An 18,607-nucleotide genomic window follows, 5' to 3' on the forward strand; every position below is an offset into this window, starting at 1 on the left:
AGAAAAATGGACAACGACATCATCTATTTGAAGGACATGATCAACCCAAGAAAGTTTGACACAGTACTTGAAGCTGTCAAACAAATGACTGGGTTTGATCCCTCAACAAATACATTTTCCACTCCCTCAACTGCACTTAAACTGCGGCATTCCCTTGTGAAGGTGTCATCCATCTTGGAAGGAGATGCAATACGCCAAGAGGACATGGTCTTAAGAGAAAGAGTTAGGCATTTCAACAAATTAATTGAAATGGATTGGACAACACATGTATCATCCAATGCACTGAAAACCTTGTATCAAAAGAAATGGAACAACCCCATGGTGCTGCCTCTAACTGAGGATATCAAGAAGCTCCATCATCATCTGAAATGCCTTGAAGAGGTCAACAAAAAAGCTCTCATTGAACAGCCATCCAAAAAGTCATGGAGTGAGCTCTCTCAAATCACTTTGACACAGCTCATATTGTTTAATCGTCGTCGCGAGGGAGAAGTTTCTAGAATGAAACTTGAAACATACCTGCACAGAAACAAACGCAGTATGCAAGATGAAGTTCTGGCGAGTTTGTCACCTTTTGAGAAGAAATTATGTGAGAATCTCATCAGGGTAGAAGTACGGGGGAAAACGGGTCGCAAAGTGCCAGTGCTATTCCCAACAAATGTAAGAGAGTCTGTGGAACTTCTGATAAAAACAAGAGAAGACGTTAAGATTTCCCCAAGCAATCCCTACATTTTTGCCCGTCTTAATTATGGATCCCAGGAGAACATTCGTGGATGTGACAGCTTAAAACGTTATGCAGAAAGCTGTGGAGCTGAACACCCAGAAAATATAACATCCACCAAACTGAGAAAGCATGTTGCCACAGTGTCACAGCTTCTTGACCTACGAGTTCACGAGCTAGACCAGCTTGCAAACTTCCTGGGACACGATATAAATGTCCATAGGGTTTATTACCGACTACCTGAGGAAACTCTCCAAATGGCAAAAATTGGCAAATTTCTTTTTGCCCTAGAAGGTGGAATAAGCAAATTCAAAGGGAATTGCCTGGAAGACATAATGCCACAAAGCAACTGTAAGTACATTATTTTACTACTAATTGTAGTGTTTAGAAAACAGGTCAAGTGCTAAATTAAGTGTAAAAATACTTTATGTTCATGAATATTCATTATTATGTTGCAGCTCAAGAGGAGTATTCTGACTCAAATGCAGATTTCCAGTCTGTGCAGAGTACCACCACATGTCAAGAAGGCAAGATGTTAGGTTGCATGCAGTGTATAACACTAACAATGTAAATTACTTTCTTCAACTATAAATTGCCGTCTGTGTTATTTCAGCGCGACCAAATTCAGAAGAAAAGGCATCCAATTCAACAAAAAAAATCGTTGGCAAGAAATCATCATTGCCATCAGTTAACATGGGTATGATATCGCTCTAAAAATTTCACTGCATGTAGTGAAGAATGTTAGGAAATAAATCACTTTCAACCACAACATTTTTCCCCTCTGTATTATTTAAGGACACTTGGAGGAAGCACATTCTGAAGGAGAGGCATCTACTTCACCAAAGAAAATCTGTGGCACAAAGAAACCGTCACTGCCATCAGTTCAAAACGGTATGTTAATATTTTCCACTGCATGTAATAATACATTCAAAAAATTGTCAAAATTTGACTTTCATGATCCTTTATCAATAATCTTATTATGTAGAAAATTCCAAACTTTTTTACATTAATGTTGCATAACTGTTGGGTGATATAGGACCCCTTCTGCTTCTTTCACAAGCATTTTATACAATTTGGCTGTTTATTTTATTCCAAATGGACTGTTTCTGCTGCATCCTCACAAAAGACAACTTATCCAGTTTTGTTTAGTGAGGATTAAAATTTGGCACCTTTCCCTGCTGTTGATGTACCTAAAGCACGCAAATTGTTGGACCATAGGAAATCTAAGGGACTTAATTTAATAGAGTCTTAGTATTTATTGTCAGCTGACTTGGTAGCCGGGCCCCTAGGAATATTTTTTGTGTGGATAAACAGGAAGTTTTTACCGTAATTTATATGTCTGCGTTGGACTATGGAGATCTTTTGTGGATCTCAGTGTCTTAGGATGCTAGACTTCCTTTATCTTTCTTCTCTAAGGTTAAACACAAACTGAAAAATGCCAATACCCCTTTGCGATTTATATTCAGCGTGAAGGTGGCCTAAACTGTCTGGTGGAAGTAATTCCCACTGGATAACTTTCACTTACAAAGCAATTCATTGAATTCGGCAATCCTATACCTGTACTCCAATTGCACTGAGAAATTCCGACTAGTATAATTTTCACTCACAGTTTGCTTTTTTTCTGTCCCTTGCCCAGACTGAGTTGGGCAAGAAGACTCTTGATCATTCAGCACACTCCTAATAGAACTTCATTAAAAAAATTAAAATTAGCTGAACCTTTCTTAATGAGTTCTTTTGGTTCAAAGCAGATTTTGAGGCTAATTAAATAAAAATGTACCTGGTTTTTTATAGTTTGTTGTTTTCTTTCAACAATATAACTTTTTCTTTATATAGTTATTGATGCCTCTTGGCCAGTACTATTGAAAAATATGTTATTTATCTCAATGGGACGATATCCTGGTTAAATAAAAATCAAATCAGTTCAATCAGTTAAAAATATTGCCATATTTGTTCTTCCAGTACACTCAGAGGAAGAACCTCCTGAAGAAGGGGCAGCCATTTCTAAAAACAAAATGGGTGGCATTAATAAATCCTCATTGCAATCAATTCAAAAAGTTATGTTAAACTTTGACTAAAGAAAAATGTACATATGTAATCTCATTACATTTGTTGACAAAATATGTCCCTTTTATTTATCCATACCTTTAGTAACTTTAATTATTTGTTTATAGGAAAATCCAGAAGGCCCTGGTCAAAGACGGAGGGAGAAATTATCGAAAGCCATTTCAAAGACTTCCTGAAAGAAATGAAGACCCCTGGAAAAGTGCACTGTCAGAGATGCATAGATGGAAATCAGATTTTAAGGGATAATGACAGAGACTGGAAAGCTGTAAAATACTTTGTGTACAACAGGATAACAGCAAAGAGAAACAGGCTCCAAAAGTACTGAAGATTATACTGGACATTTTGAGCATCAATGCTAGGAACCAAGGAACAAAGTACACAGATTCAATTAAAAAAATATTGACATCAAGTCCTTGTGAAAATTTGTCATTTTAGTACTGTAGGACTAAACATGTTTAAAGCTGTAAAGACAGATGCCAAATACTTGTAATAATAAAAAAGTAACAAAGTATCTTACTCCTCATCATTTACTAAAACTCAGCCTTTATATTGTGTAAAAAAAGCCTTTTCGCAAATAAAGTATAGTGTTTTGTAGGTGTAGATTAGCTAATTTTTATTTTCACACAATTGGTAGAGTCATTATCACGCCATGCTATCTAAAAGGGAACTTGTGTCATTGTGTACCAGCAAACAGTGGACTTCTATTATTCCACACAGGACAAGGTGATCTCTGTTTTTGGAATTTAAATCAATACATAAAATTTTTAAATGCAGGTTTAAAGCTATGGTTTATTTACTTTTCTGATTTTTAGTGCTTAATTTTAATACAAAGTTGAGCTAAAACACAAGAGAAGAAAAATAAGATCAAACTATGTTTCAAGAGACTTCCCTCTTAAGTAATTTGCATAATTGACCCTCTACAGCCTACAAGAGTCCTTTGGGCCACAACCCATTCATATTATAATGGAGTGTGTGTGTAAACGATATGTGTGAATAAGTTGTTAAATTATGCTTCATCCAGCAGAGGCAGTGCTGAGTATAGTCATTAACACTCACACACTTTCAGGTCCACTCTTTGCAAAAATTAAAAAAATGCAGGAAAGGGATTTAGATATGATTTGGGCCTGATTTAAAGCATGTCAAACAGGGGACCTGAAAAATGTCCCCTGTTTGATTTGTAGTCCCCTCTTTGTGACTGTGTAACCACGCCAAGGTCCACTGTTGTATAGGTGCGTAAGAACACACACACACACACACACACACACACTCGTTCCCAAAGGGCAATGTATATGTACCGATAAACTCGCCAAATAATATTTCTTCTTAGAATGTTTGGCTTTATGGGATAAAGCCAAACATTATCCCATAATAATGGGGGGGTCAGGACCCCCCCAAACCCCCCCCACATAAAAAGCATCCTGAAACAGCTGCCGAACCCTCTGCTCACATTCTCCCTTCTGCTTAGACTGACCTTAGTGTGCTCTGGAAGTGCAAGAGATTTACATGACAAGATTCGTAGGTATTACACAATTTTGAATGAGACTGGGTTAGATTTTATATTAACTTGTTGTTTATATTTCAGTCTGACAGACTGCTTAATAAAAAATGTAAATCTCGGATTTGGCATTCGGTTCATTTATATAGCCAACAGTCTGTCTTTCAATTATATACAGCTATAAACAGCTTCATTTAATCTTATCCAACATAGCAAGCATATGATTATGCAATCATGAACAAAATACTAGAATTGCATTGTTGTTCTTCCACTTCCTTTTATGGCAGGTGGAAATGTGGCCCTTCGTTGAAAACCATGTTCTTCATTCAGTCTGCTTTGTATGTAGGCTACTTTTTTTCTTCTTCCACTACACACCTACAGTGGGGAGAACAAGTATTTGATACACTGTTGATTTTCCAGGTTTTCCCACTTGCAAAGCTTGAAGAAGACTGTAATTTTTATCATACGTACTCTTCAACTGTGAGTGATGGAATCTAAAACAAAAATCCAGAAAAATACAATGTATGATTTTTAAATAATTTATTTCCATTTTATTGTGTGAAATAAGTATTTGATCATCTATCAACCAGTAAGAATGTTGGCTCTCACAGACATGTTAGTTCTTCTTTAAGAAGCCCTCCTGTTCTCCACTCATTACCTGTATTAACTGCACCAGTTTAAACTCGTTACCTGTATAAAAGACACCTGTCCACACACTCAATCAATCAGACTCCAGCATCTCCACAATGCCCAAGACCAGAGAGCTCTGTAAGGACATCAGGGATAAAATTGTAGACCTGCACAAGGCTGGGATGGGCTACAGGACAATAGGCAAGCAGCTTGGTGAGAAGGCAACAACAGTTGGTGCAATTATTCCAAAATGGAAGAAATACAAAATAATGGAAAATCTCCCTCGGTCTGGGGTGCCATGCAAGATCTCACCTCGTGGAGCATCATTGATCTTGAGGAAGGTGAGGAATGAGCCCAGAAATACACGGCAGGACCTGGTCAATGACCTGAAAAGAGCTGGGACCACAGTCTCAAAGAAAACAATCAGTAACACTCTACGCCGTCAAGGATTAAAATCCTGCAGTGCACTCAAGGTGCCCTTCCTCAAGCCAACGCATGTCAAAGCCCGTCTGATGTTTGCAAATGACCATCTGAATGATCCAGAGGAGGAATGGGAGAAGGTCATGTGGTCTGATGAGACAAAAATATAACTTTTTGGTTTAAACTCCACTCGTCATGTTTGGAGGAAGAAGAATGATGATTACAACCCCAAGAACACCATCCCAACCGTGAAGCATGGTGGTGGAAACATCATTCTTTGGGGATGCTTTTCTGCAAAGGGGACAGGACGACTGCACCATATTGTGGGAAGGAGGGATGGGGCTATGTATCGTGAAATTTTTGCCAACAACCTCCTTCCCTCATTAAGAGCACTGAAGATGGGTCGTGGCTGGGTCTTCCAGCATGATAACGACCCAAAACACACAGCCAGGGCAACTAAAGAGTGGCTCCGTAGGAAACATCTTAAGGTCCTGGAGTGGCCTAGCCAGTCTCCAGACCTGAATCCAATAGAAAATCTTTGGAGGGAGCTTAACGTCCGTGTGGCCCAGCGACAGCCCCGAAACCTGAAGACTTGGAGGAGATCTGTTTGGAGGAGTGGGCCAAAATCCCTGCTGCAGTGTGTGCAAACCTGGTCAAGAACTACAGGAAACGTCTGATCTCTGTAATTGCAAACAAAGGTTTCTGTACCAAATATTAAGTTTAATTTTTCTGGTGTATCAAATACTTATTTCACACGATAAAATGGAAATTAATTATTTAAAAATCATACATTGTATTTTTCTGGATTTTTGTTTTAGATTCCATCACTCACAGTTGAAGAGTACTTATGATAAAAATTACAGTCTTCTTCAAGCTTTGCAAACGAGAAAACCTGGAAAATCAACAGTGTATCAAATACGTGTTCTCCCCACTGTATATTTAGATATTTTGCTTAGCTAGTCCTCTATTTTCAGACAGTAGTTGTTGTTTTTTTTTCTTGGGTTCTTTTGTTTTCTTGTTTATTTAACCCTAATACACCAAGTTAATGTTGTGAGTATTTTATTTGTCTTGCTTTAGTTTTTTTTTTGTTTGTTTGTTTGTTTTATTTAGCAGATTTTGTCTTCTTTGGTTTCTTCTTGCATTGGTTTAAACTTTTTTTTCTGCCTGATCTTGAACATAATCAAGTTTTTCCCTGCAAAGACCGATGTAGATTTGGAATTTGCCTCGTATGGCTGGAGGTGCTGAAACCAACCAAGTCTCCAAACTATGAAAATGTTAAAACCTACTCCAGCTGCTACTAGATTCTTCATCCTCCCCCTCATCAGTAAAAGCATCTCTACAGTTTCTTTCTGACAGCTTGACAGATACATTCTGCAACTAAATCTGCCGCTGGAAAAACGAGCTACTTCCTGGTACATCTTTTTAGTTGCCCAGCAACCGAACACCTCCATTTTAAAAATGTTTTTTTATGCTTTGACCTCATTTCCTTTAGGCAATTTTAAACCATTTGAGGACAAACTGTAACTTCTGATTCAGCCCACTTGTGCTTCCTTGCTTTTATTTAGCATCTTTAAAACAAATGTTGTTTTTTTTTCTTTTAAAACCTTATTATTTTGCAAATATGTTGGATGCAATAGACTCAGGGAAGCAGGTTCTGCCATGATTTTTGTGCCTGTTTTGTAACAAAATACCATTTAAGGTATTTTCCAAAAGTTTTACATTGGGAGGTCACTCTGATTGGGCCTCATTTCAACTCAGGATCCCAGTTGAAAATAGTGTATTTGGAACTCCTTCTTGCTCAAGTAGTTTAAATTATGTTTAACTCTCATTGTTCGGATGTGCATGTTTATTTGTGTAGTAACTTATACATTTAAATATGACAAATTGACAAAGGTTTATCAAGGGTGTCATTAATTTTGAAATGAATTTAAGCATTGCTTTACACTTAATGTATTAATTTCATTACGCTTATCTATATCTTATTTCCATGTTTCTATATTCAATTTATTAAATGTGTTTAAATAAAATGGGGCCTCTCCAGGGTGCACACCCCGAGCTTTCTAACCACAAGGCCACCACTACCACAGGGTATGTATTAGCTTACTTATTTACTTATTTAATCAATTGATTACTTTCCTTATTCATTTATAATGTAACAATTAGCATTCTATTTTGCTTAATTGTTCACTCTTTTATAAGCTTACTAATTATTTATTTTCCTGTTTACTTGTTTATTTTTGTAATTATTTATTCATAAACTGGTTTAATTACCTTTAAAATATTTACTTCCCTACTTATCTATTCTTCATTTAATTATTAACATATTCATTTACTAGTCATTTAATTATTGTTATTCACCTAGTTATCCATTTACACATTTGTTTATTTTCGTACCCATTTACTTACCTGTTTATTTAACTACATATTTAACTATTTATAACCTTATTAATGTTTTTACAGTGATTTATTTACTTTTATGCTTACATTTTAAAGCACAATTTTCCAAAAGTCATGGTTCTTTATTTTTAGCCTCGAGTTATAATTGTAATGGCAGAAATTCAAGGACACCCACATGTACAGTACAAACACAGCCAACATGTTTCATGCACTTGCCCATGGGCCAGTCCTCATTCCTTTTTGCCTTATACGTAATTTTAATGTGTCATGCAGAGCTTAAAGCTGAGCCAAACTTCCCATTCGGCTCTACTCCCCATCTTGAAAAGCATTCATTGCTGCAAATGAAAGCTTCTGACTAGAAAAAAAAATGATGCTGGTACGCTCTGTGTCTCATCCAGTCATGTTGATGGACAATCATTTTTTCATCCACATTATATACCTCAGATAAACCTCTTAGCATTGCTATGGTTCTCAATGTGAAAATTGCTAATCTGTGAGGATGGTTGGTTGGCTGATGTTAGCTGGTTTTAATCTTCAATAACAGTTCACGTTTTAACATAGCTGTCCACACTTGTACTCACTGTGCTTTTGAGTGCTGCATTCATAATGTGGGATGCCTGGCTGACCTTGCTTTTCATGGCTGACACACAGCGGCATGCTGCTCTTTTACTATACTTCAGAAGGAGATAGCTTGAACATGTTGTGTACTGCTGACTATTTATGTTGATGAAGGAGACAGAGATCCATGTTAAAAAAAACGAACCTAGTCATCACTACATGTTTTATTTTTTTTCTAATTTCTCTTTTTGCTCATTATACAGAATTGATGTGCTTGCCTTTTTCTGTTAGTGTTACACAAAAAGAAGGCTGCACACACTGTCAGATGGTGTGAAATAAGGGATGCTTTGCCAAAGTATTCATACCCTCTGAGATTTTTGCATGTTGTCACATTGCAAACACAAACCTTAATGAGTTGTATTGGGATTTTATATGAAAGACCAAGAGAAAGTACCTACAAGCATAACTCTCAAGTAAAAGTGAACCATAAATAGTAGCCTATGTTTTGATCAAATAAAAGTATGGTGTGGTGTGCATCAAGACATATTAATCTGATATCTGATAAAATCCAGTGAAGCCAATTACCTTCAGAAGTCACCTTATAAGTAAATAAAGGTCCTTAAACTTTGTTAGAGAAAACAAGTAAAAAACCGAGGACAACCAAGGGTCCCATGTTAATGCTAACAGCGCAGGTGGAGGAATCTGTGGAGAGGTAAACTGTTGGTCAGACCCCACAAATCTGGACTTTATGAAAGAATGGCAAGAACAAACATTATAACTAAAGTTTGAAGAGGCCAGAAGCCATGTAGGGAACACAGAACACTTATGTGGTAGAAAAGCTAACAATGAACATCACAATGGCCGCACCATCCCTGACATGAACTATGTTGGTGGTCGTATGGTGTTGTGGGGGGTCATAATACCTGTTACAGACTGCACAGGATGTAAGCCTGTGGGCCTAAACAGAGCTATGATTTAAATGGTTTGAATCCAAGAATATGCATGTGTTAGAATGACCCATGCAAAGCCCAGACCTAAAGGCAACTCATATCTGTGACAACACCTGAAAATGCTCTCCATCCAGTCTAACTGAGTTTGAGCAATTTTGTCTTAAATAATGGACAAATATTTCATTCTCTAGATGTGTAAAGCTGGTAGAGACATTCGTTACCATTCCAAAGTTTGGATACATCTTCTCATTCATTGGTTTGTCTTTATTGTTATTTTGTTTTCTGCAGGGTGTTAGTGGCTTCCTATTCCACCTGGAACAAGAATGAAAAATGGTAATTGGCATTTATATAGCACTTTTCTAGTCATACTGTCCACTAAAAGTGCTTCATACTATAGCCACATTCACCCAATCGCACTCACTAAAGTGCACATATTCATTCACCTACTGAGATTGATAGGTAACTCAGGGTTAAGTGCCTTGCCCAGGGACACGTTGACATGCGAGAGAGCCCTTCCAATTTATATATATATATATATATATATATATATATATAATGTATGTCTAACGCCAAGTAGTTGTGCCATTTTAGTAGAAATTAGGACTTATGCATGCTTTGTTGCACAAAAACTGTTCAGTGTAAGTGACTTTAACATGTTGAAACATTTGTTAAACTTTGTGTTTTCATAATATTACATAATTAATTTCTTAAATGGACACATATGTTATATATTAATCCTTTGACATAAGGGAAAACTTGATTCTGTTGAAATAGAATTGAAATAGAAAACCGAACACCTGAACAAACATAATAACTTCAGCAACATATGCACAGGCCTTTTTTATGTAATACCCAAGTTTGTTCTTGTATGTTTGGCAAGCATGTAATTGGTAACCACAGTCGAAAGTATGTACTTACAGAGAATGCAAGGATTTAGTAAGGTAGTTCTGGAACAGAGCGTACTTGATGTCAAAGCTCAGCTCTTTCCCAGAGTTTCAAGACAGTGTCCTATTTCATTTGGGAATGTGGCTATTTTTACATTTATAATGGATAGTAAAGTTAGGAAACATTGTTATTTTCGCAAATGTCATTGTCAATGCCGAGTTGCTTATAAATTATTTTTTGCTTTAACTGACAAATAGTAGTGATGCTGTGCAGCTTTAGAGTTAAATACTTCCATTACCCCTTAAGTTTGCACTGGATCGATATGTTGGAAAACTTGAAGTCATTATTTTACATTTAAGTTTTACCCAAACTCCATCTGGCAGGAGTTGTTGCTTGACAACTGCAGGACTCCTTAAAGGGTCCATGACAACAAAGTTAATTTTTCTGAGGTTTTGGGGGTATAACATGATCACAACAGGGTGGTCAGCTTTGCTCAAAGACAGTCAAATCAGAAAACAGGTTATCTTTCTACGTAATTGCTATTTTCCAATCAGAGCACATCACCAAGCAAACAGTCTTAGGTAAACAGAGCAGTTTACCTAAGACTGTTTCCTTGGAAAATCCATTGGTTTTCGAACAAATGGATTTAGAAAAAAACCTCTGTACCCAGGGATGCTGGCAGGAATTTTAGGGCCCGTGACAAAAATCTAAATCGTCCCAAAGTCCCATATATTTAAATACATTTAATTTTTTGGGGCACCTGTCAGTCAGGGGCCCTTGGAATTATCCTAACTTTCCCCCAAAATGGTGCCCCTGTCTTTACCAACACGGTAGGTGGCGACCACAATGCTGTCATTTCCCGTATGTTTAATTTCTAAATGCTGTCATATCTAAGAAAGGTGTGTTTGCAACTGAGAAATCAGGCTCACTAACTGAAGCTAAACCGCTGCCAGCAGCATGATTTTCCCATCGTGGCTGGGGAGAGCCAAGGCACAAAGCCAAATAGACCACGGCGCAGCGGAGAGCTGGCTGCCAGTTATATAACGTTCCTGTATTGTGGCTGTGCAGTCGCAGCAAGCTCTCCACTTGGCTTTGTACTTCAGTACCACTGTGTGGATGATGAATCACGCCGCCAGGTTACAGCCTTTGGTCAACTCGGCTTCGCCTGTCCGACATCCTGCAACACAAACACTTCCACTAGTCATAAAACCATGATAATGGATTTGTGATTATGTGAGTGTTGCGCCTAGAAGAGAGGTGTGGATGGAGGGGGCAAGGGTTGTGGGGGCGCGTTTGACCAGTTTTCCAAATATGGTTGTAGCCAATCAGAGTGAAGTCGACTAGGTAGAGCCACATATCATTGCCGTACCCAACCCTTTTAATGAGGAGGGAAATTGGGCCTGCCAAAACAACTCTCTACAAAAAGGTGATGTTATGTGTTAATGAAATTCTTAGGAGAATTCCCAATGCAGCAATATCATTTACATGAAATGAGTTAAATAGTGATATCATGACCCCTTTAAGATGATTACTAAACACTTAACACAATTTTTTCTTTATTTTATTATCACCAATAAAATTTGCTTCAGATATCTGTAGCACAAATATAGAAAACATATTTTTCAGTAAAAACTGTATTTATTGTGCAAACAGAAGAAAATGAAAACATACAATCATACAGGAAGTTCATGGAATTGATACCTTACCTGTTGAATCATCAGTAAATATTTTATATCATATGAAGAAGCTGAGGACGTTGAATGAACAACTGGAGGACAACCTCCATCCAAATCTGGAAATGTGGTCTCTCCTCCTGCAGAGCTGCCTGCATAAAACCATAAAAAATGGAAAGTAATAGAGTTCATACTCCACTAGGTTAGGTTGACATTAAACAGCAATCTTAGGGACATTTTTTTTTATTTAGACTTTTGTTCAATATGTTCAGACTTTCATTCAATATATTCAGACTTATGACAATATATATATATATATATATATATATATATATATATATATATATATATATATATATATATATGTATATGTATGTGTGTGTGTGTGTGTGTATATATACACACACACACACACACACACACACATACACACACACACACACACACATTCAATAATAAAGTGAATGGATAAAATTCTGCAGATTGTCTTTTTCTAACCATTACCATAATAAGTGAAAGGGTGATAACTGATAATCCGCATTTAAACAGTACATAGACGTGATCACAATATGTCATTTTGTTTGATCTTTTTAGAAGTAGCATGAGAATGCGCATTATACTCGTGTCATTATACGCTTAAATACAAATAGATTGGTGTCTGATGATTTAACCTGCCATCGTAATGCTGGTGGGCTTATCTGTCATTAATAATGAAAGTCATTGTAGCTGCAACAACAGGCATGTCAATGAGGAGCAAGATGGAAGCAAGTGAGGTCCTAGTGATGATAAATGCACCAGGCAGAGGCAAAGCAATCATTTAACTGATATGAAGCGATGTTACAGGCATCTCCCAGAACTTCAGAGTAATACTTTTATCAATCCATTAGGTAGGAAACAGGGAGAGATCTCGAGATGAGACAGCTGGAAGAATCTAACCCTACTTAAATTCTTAATACTGATACTTAACCATATACATGTCAAGGTTTAGGTTTTTGTTTGTTTATTTTTTTTTACTTTTTTTTGGATCAGCCTTCACCTGTCAGCCGCTATCCAATCAGCTCAGTCTCTTTCCAGCCAACACCTTGCTGTTAATCAGACCAAACAGCTGCACTAATTAGTGAACTCTGGTCACCTGTTCGCCAACCTGCATATACCTGCCTCAGCCTACTCATCCTTGCCAGAACGTCTCTCTTCTTCTCAGTTCTCTTCTCGTGTCAGCTCGCCCAGTTTGATGTGCCCCGTCTCTACCAGATCCTGTGTGCCCAGCCAGCTGGACTCTTCTGTTAAGGTCGCCTGAGTCTGCGTGCTGCAGTTCTGCCTGTTTCTCCGTGAGTTCCAGCTGCTTGCTCTACCCGTTCCGGTGGGTCCCCTGTTCCCATCGTCTGTTCTGCTCTGTCAGTATCTGCATCCTCTGGTGTCCTGCTCATCCCTGCTGCACGCACCTTCTGCCAAGATTCATCTGCCTAGTCTGGTTCTGTTTGTCTGCCTCACCTGCCATTATTCATCCTCTCAAAAAACCTTTTAAAAAAATACGTAACTCTGTGTCCAGCTGAATATAGGGTTCACCAGCAGTAATCATTACAATACAATGTTAAAACACAGAAGAAATCTGTTAATCCAGATCTGCGACTCAATGACAAGAAATGTATTTCTCTCCATTAGGGTAATGATCCCTAGCACTCAACCCCCCTCTGAATTGAGCCCAATTATCACATCCTTTTAAATCCCCTTAATCATTTATGCTCTTGTAAACTATACTGATGAAGTACCACATTAAAACTCTTAATAGGTGAAGTAAATTATGTTTCTTCTTAGATAAAGGCAATGTTTTGTTGGTAACCTTTCAACTTCCATACAGATGTTTTTTTTTTTAAGGCAACAAGCATTTATCCACAGCATTACCCTCCCAGAGAAAGATGGTGTGCTTCACAATTGCGTCTTACTAAAATAAAATGGTAAGAGCCCAAGCTGTTGTATACTTATATCTAGGGCATGAAGCCTCAATCTGAAATCTATGGGATGTGCAAGGACACATTACATGTCTTATACAATATTAAGCAGCTAAATGTACTGCTATGGCTCATTATGCTGATTCACAATTGTCATTTTCAATCTTGAAGTGTACACGTTTGTGCTTTTTTTCCCGCATGCCTATAGATTGCTGCCCTCCTGAAAAGTTCAAAGTCTTGACCCGACAGTCAGTTTACACCCAGCATCCTTTGTGACACCATCGTATGTATCAACTACACAAATACAATACTAATACATACAGTAAAGCTCGGGTTTCGGGTGGGTGATGGAGGAGACTGTAGGGCGAGGCACATTACGGTGCATCTGGCGATCTGCCTTCGCCATTATGAGAGGATGGTTGACATCATGTTCTATAATTGTGGCCCAAATTTCATCCGGGATAGCCGGATGTTTTTGTGGTCCTCTGCCTCTTCCCCCTATCACACCACTATGCACCATTACTCCTCTTCTTCCTCTTCCCCGAGCAGGACGTTGCCCTTGTTAATTTACTTGGCCGGGTGCCTCCATGTTCAGAAATTGCTGTCATGAATTATAAAATGTTCAAGAGACATAAATGGTATTCATGGTATCACGTCCTTGACTAATTTTGACAATTCAACTGACTATTGTGCATGTGATGACGTGTACAATGAAATCTTGCTGACATAATTTGTAGAGAAGAACCATTAGTTTGAGAATGAACAAATCGGTTTAGATCACCAAGATCTATTCACTTGGAAAAGATGCTTTTATTTGTCATTAAAGTTACAAGGTACATACAATGAAATTTTGGAGATCAGATGGAGGGTTAGCCTGAGCCACTGCGACTGAGCGTGCCACCACTGATGGCCGACTTAGTGGCAAACTCATACAAGGAACCAAACACACCAGAATCCTAACATTAACCTCTGGGGTTTAAAATATAACAGCTCCTCAATGAAGTTAAAGTATATGATTCTGTATGGAGAGAATCTATGTAATAAATGAGTTTCTCCATTTGAATGAAAATTACTTTTCAAACATATCAAATATTTTTAGAGATGCATATAAGTTAACAAATGAACATAACTCATGCTTGTGTTAACACATAATCGTATTTTATGACAGAAAGAAATGCACATAGCAATGTAACTCTTTGTCCTGATACCAACACATGCACAAAATAGAATTATGAGTGTAACCCCATCCACCAGTCTTGAAATGTTGCAGAAGAAACATTGCAACATCTTTAGTATTCTTGTTGCGTCACATCCTACCATTTGTGGGTTCCACTCAGAAACCTCTCTGAAAAATTAATTGTTGGGAGAACGCATCCCGAGTGGGTAATCGAGTGGGTGAGAAATACTGGCTAAAAATGTCCTCACCAAACACTATTTATTCCAGAAAAGTCCTCTGTTTTTCCCATATTATGTACATAAAAAAGTCTGACCTTTTCAGAGTGAATCAGCTTGTAGAGAAGTTATTCTATCGATCCCCTATTTACATCTTGACTAGCCATCACAGGTTAACCTTGACTTTTGTGTTCTCTGCAGGAGCTTGCAGAGCGCATTTTATGGCATTACCCCATCACCACATGAAATTAATGCAATTCATTAATCATTTAAAATAAAATTGTCCCAGGAAATTCTTGATGCGGTCAGGTTATTAATGAAAAAAAGAAGTCCTGAAATGTGCTTAAATACATCTCGAATGCGGCCCAAACTCAATTAGCATACAATGTATAAAAAACACATGACCTTTGTTACTGTCTCACTGACACTCTATCAAACTGAACATTTCCTCTTTTGCTAAATGCCAAAATAACCAGATAGCAATTTTCTGTCTTTTCATACAATATATGGAAATACAAATCTAGTTTTGACTGTACAGTCATCTTTAATGAATAAGAATATTGTTAAAAAACAATATGATCCTGAGATAAAAAGAGAATTAAAAGTACTCATTTGTTTGCAAATTGTTCTGTAGATGGATTCACAAGACTAGGCTATGCTCTTGCAGCTGTTAAATATTAATCAGCTCAACCGAGAACTATACAAGTCAGCTACAGTTGAGGAAGGAGGTAGGAAAAGGAGCCTGTATGCTTCCTATCATAGATCCTTTAGCATAGAGAGCTCACAAATTCCCTTGTCGGTACTGAGGAGCTATAACGAATTCCACAATCCTTTGTGTTACTTGATGTATAAACACAACATACCTCACAGATATTTGTGAAGATGTCCAGAGACAACTGTGTGCACACTTTGTGGTTCTTTATTGGAAGGTTGTAGGCCCAAATTTGACTAGAATCATCATAAAGACGTTTAGAAGTAAAGGCGTTCTGAAATGGGCACAGCAGTCCAAAGCTTCTTTACTCCCCATGATAGAGTTCTTTTTGTTGACCTCATGAAAGCTCAGAGAACAGGAGCTAGGAGCTATTATTAGAATATTTTGGATGCGGCCTAAGTCTCCCCTACTTGTTTCAAAGCTAACACAATATTCAAAGTTAGATTTATGCAAACAAAGCATGTTGTTTTGCCTATTGTTTTTGGATTAACTGTCTTTCTGTAAAACAAGATCATTTCAGTTAAGGTGAAAAGATGATGTTTTAGTTTCTCTTATTACATGTTCGATCCCCAACTTGACTTTAAACATTCATGTGTTGTTACATTAAATATGGAATGCATTTTTAAACAAAAAGCAGACAACGGGTGTACCAGGCTCTTGCTGACAAGCTGGCCAGCAGAGGAAAAAGATGAGGCCCCTGGAGGTAGGCAGAGCAGGGACTTAATGATCTTTCTGCATGCAAGGTTCATGGTTCAACAGGCAGTGAGACGATAGAAGGTGGCAAAACCCCATTAACTCCTCGACAGCTTCTGCCACAAGTAGTAAGCTTTTTTTCTCCTTTTTTTCTTGTCTCTTTTTGTTTCGGGTGTTTTTCTCTTAGTTGTCTCCCACCTTCCTTGACTCCTTTGTATTTTAGGGTTTCACCTAGGATCCTTCACTTTCTCTGGGTCCTTTGAAAAATCTCTTTATTCTTTCACAGCTGCTTTTTTTTTTCATCACACCCACCTCCTCTTTTTTTCCTTTGGAATCTTTTATACCCCTTTTGAATGTTTCCAATTTTGATTTGTCCTGCCTTCCAGGGTTCCAGCAGTCCCAGTACCACTCTCCAGTACCCATCCGAGAGCTCAACCATCCTGTTGAACAGTCTTCAAAGCTCCATCATGGGTTCCAGCTTCCTGTCGACCAGTCTCCAGAGCTCTTCTGTCGGTTTCAATGTCCTGTGAACCAGTATTCAAAGCTCCTCTAAGGGTTCTCCGTGCCTCCTGGTTTTCCCCTGACAACATTCATTGGGGGTCCCAGTGTGCAAAAAACACCTTTATGCCTTTTTTCCAGAAGCACACATTAACATAAAATTTAAGGAAGATGTGTTTGTAACTGAAAAATCAGGTTGACTAACTGAGTGACCAGCTAAACCGCTGCTATGATGTTCCTGTAGCAGCTGTAGCAGCGAGGTCTTAGCTGCAGTCCTGTATCTGGCTTTGTACTGCGGCCCTTCTGTGTGGATTATGAATCGCGTCAGCAGGTTAAAGCCTTTTGTCAGCTTGGCCTTGCTTTTTTGACATCATGCAGTACAAATTATTCCTCTAGCCATAATACCATAATCATAGATTTATGTTTGACTGTTGTGCCAACAAGAGAGGTATGTATGGAAGGGCGTATGGGCATGTGGTGGCGCGTTTGACCAGTTTCCCAAATATGGTTGTAGCAAATCGGAGTGAAACTAGGTAGAGTCATATATCATTACCATACCCAACCCTTTTTCTGAGGAGGGAAATCTGGCCTGCCAAAACAACCCCCTACGAAAAGGTCATGTTATGTGTTAATGACATTCTTTGGAAAATTTCCAATGCAGCGATATCCACTACATGCAATGGTTTATACTGTGATGTCACAACTCCTTTAAGTGTGGGGTTAGGTTACAATCTCGAGTGCCTGTATTCAAAGATTATACGAGTTCTCTCAGAGGGCTCCTATCTTAGCCTAAAAAATACCCTACCTAGGAGTCTTAGCTTAAGAGCAATTAAGATAGCTGCTGAGAGTGACTCTGATTAAGGAAATTACTGATTTTTTTTTTATCTTAGGATGTGTGGTTGACCCCATTGGTACGTATGAGCCTGTCTTTCAAAAGCTGTGATTGGGTGATAGCAAAAGAAGAAAGAATACACAAATTTGCTCCTAGTGATCAAAGGAGAGAAATTAACTGATTAGACTGGACTGTGAAATATGTGTCATGGTGATGACATTTAACAAAATTAATTGATCACAGCATCAAAATATCTGAACTTACCTTAGTTACATCCTCATCATTATTTTGATTTACTTATTTATTTTTCCTTGCCAGTCATTTTACTACTTATCTGTTTGATATTATTGCACACTCATCTGTTAGGCTTTTACTGGGATTGCCTACTGGTATAAAGCAACTGGATGTGGCAAAATGACTGGCATTAAATGGAGAGAAAAAATGGGAAAAAACAAAAGGCAATGCATCTGTCCACACAGCTCTGGGAGGAGAATAGAGGAGTGTTGAAAGGTAAATTGGTCCCTGGATCATGGCACAAATACACAGACTTTGCATCTTTTTCTCTGCGGGACTTTTACAAACAAGCCTTGATAGTGAGAAGAGCTCCGTGCAGCGATCAAATGCAAGGAGATGGCATCAAACAAGCAAACTTCTAGATGGCCATTCAGGCTACTGAGGTTATCATACAATGCAGAAAATACTTTCTCACCTCTTTTTATATATATTCTTGGTAATGTCTCC

At 38.0% G+C, this 18,607-nt stretch overlaps 1 protein-coding gene across 1 annotated transcript; it reads left to right on the plus strand.

Moving 5' to 3' along the window:
- Positions 1-558: 558 nt before the first annotated feature.
- On the plus strand, positions 559-17,089 carry LOC118563055. The gene is made up of 7 exons (XM_036136653.1): positions 559-1,069; positions 1,177-1,245; positions 1,332-1,415; positions 1,514-1,609; positions 2,890-2,988; positions 5,007-5,120; positions 16,923-17,089. Exons 1-7 carry the CDS (start codon positions 976-978, stop codon positions 17,087-17,089), a joined length of 723 nt encoding a protein of 240 aa, XP_035992546.1. The 5' UTR covers positions 559-975.
- The last annotated feature ends 1,518 nt before the right edge of the window (positions 17,090-18,607 follow it).

The sequence above is a fragment of the Fundulus heteroclitus genome, chromosome 5 (genome assembly GCF_011125445.2).
Source record: "Fundulus heteroclitus isolate FHET01 chromosome 5, MU-UCD_Fhet_4.1, whole genome shotgun sequence".
Taxonomy (NCBI): Eukaryota; Metazoa; Chordata; class Actinopteri; order Cyprinodontiformes; family Fundulidae; genus Fundulus; species Fundulus heteroclitus.

Excerpts from the sequence above, each read along its gene's own strand:
- LOC118563055 (XM_036136653.1), top strand. The coding sequence starts at position 976 with ATGGCAAAAATTGGCAAATTTCTTTTTGCCCTAGAAGGTGGAATAAGC. Across the intron at positions 1,070-1,176 it reads CATAATGCCACAAAGCAACT|CTCAAGAGGAGTATTCTGAC; the intron begins GTAAGTACATTA and ends ATTATGTTGCAG. Across the intron at positions 5,121-16,922 it reads GACAATAGGCAAGCAGCTTG|GGTTCCAGCAGTCCCAGTAC; the intron begins GTGAGAAGGCAA and ends CCTGCCTTCCAG.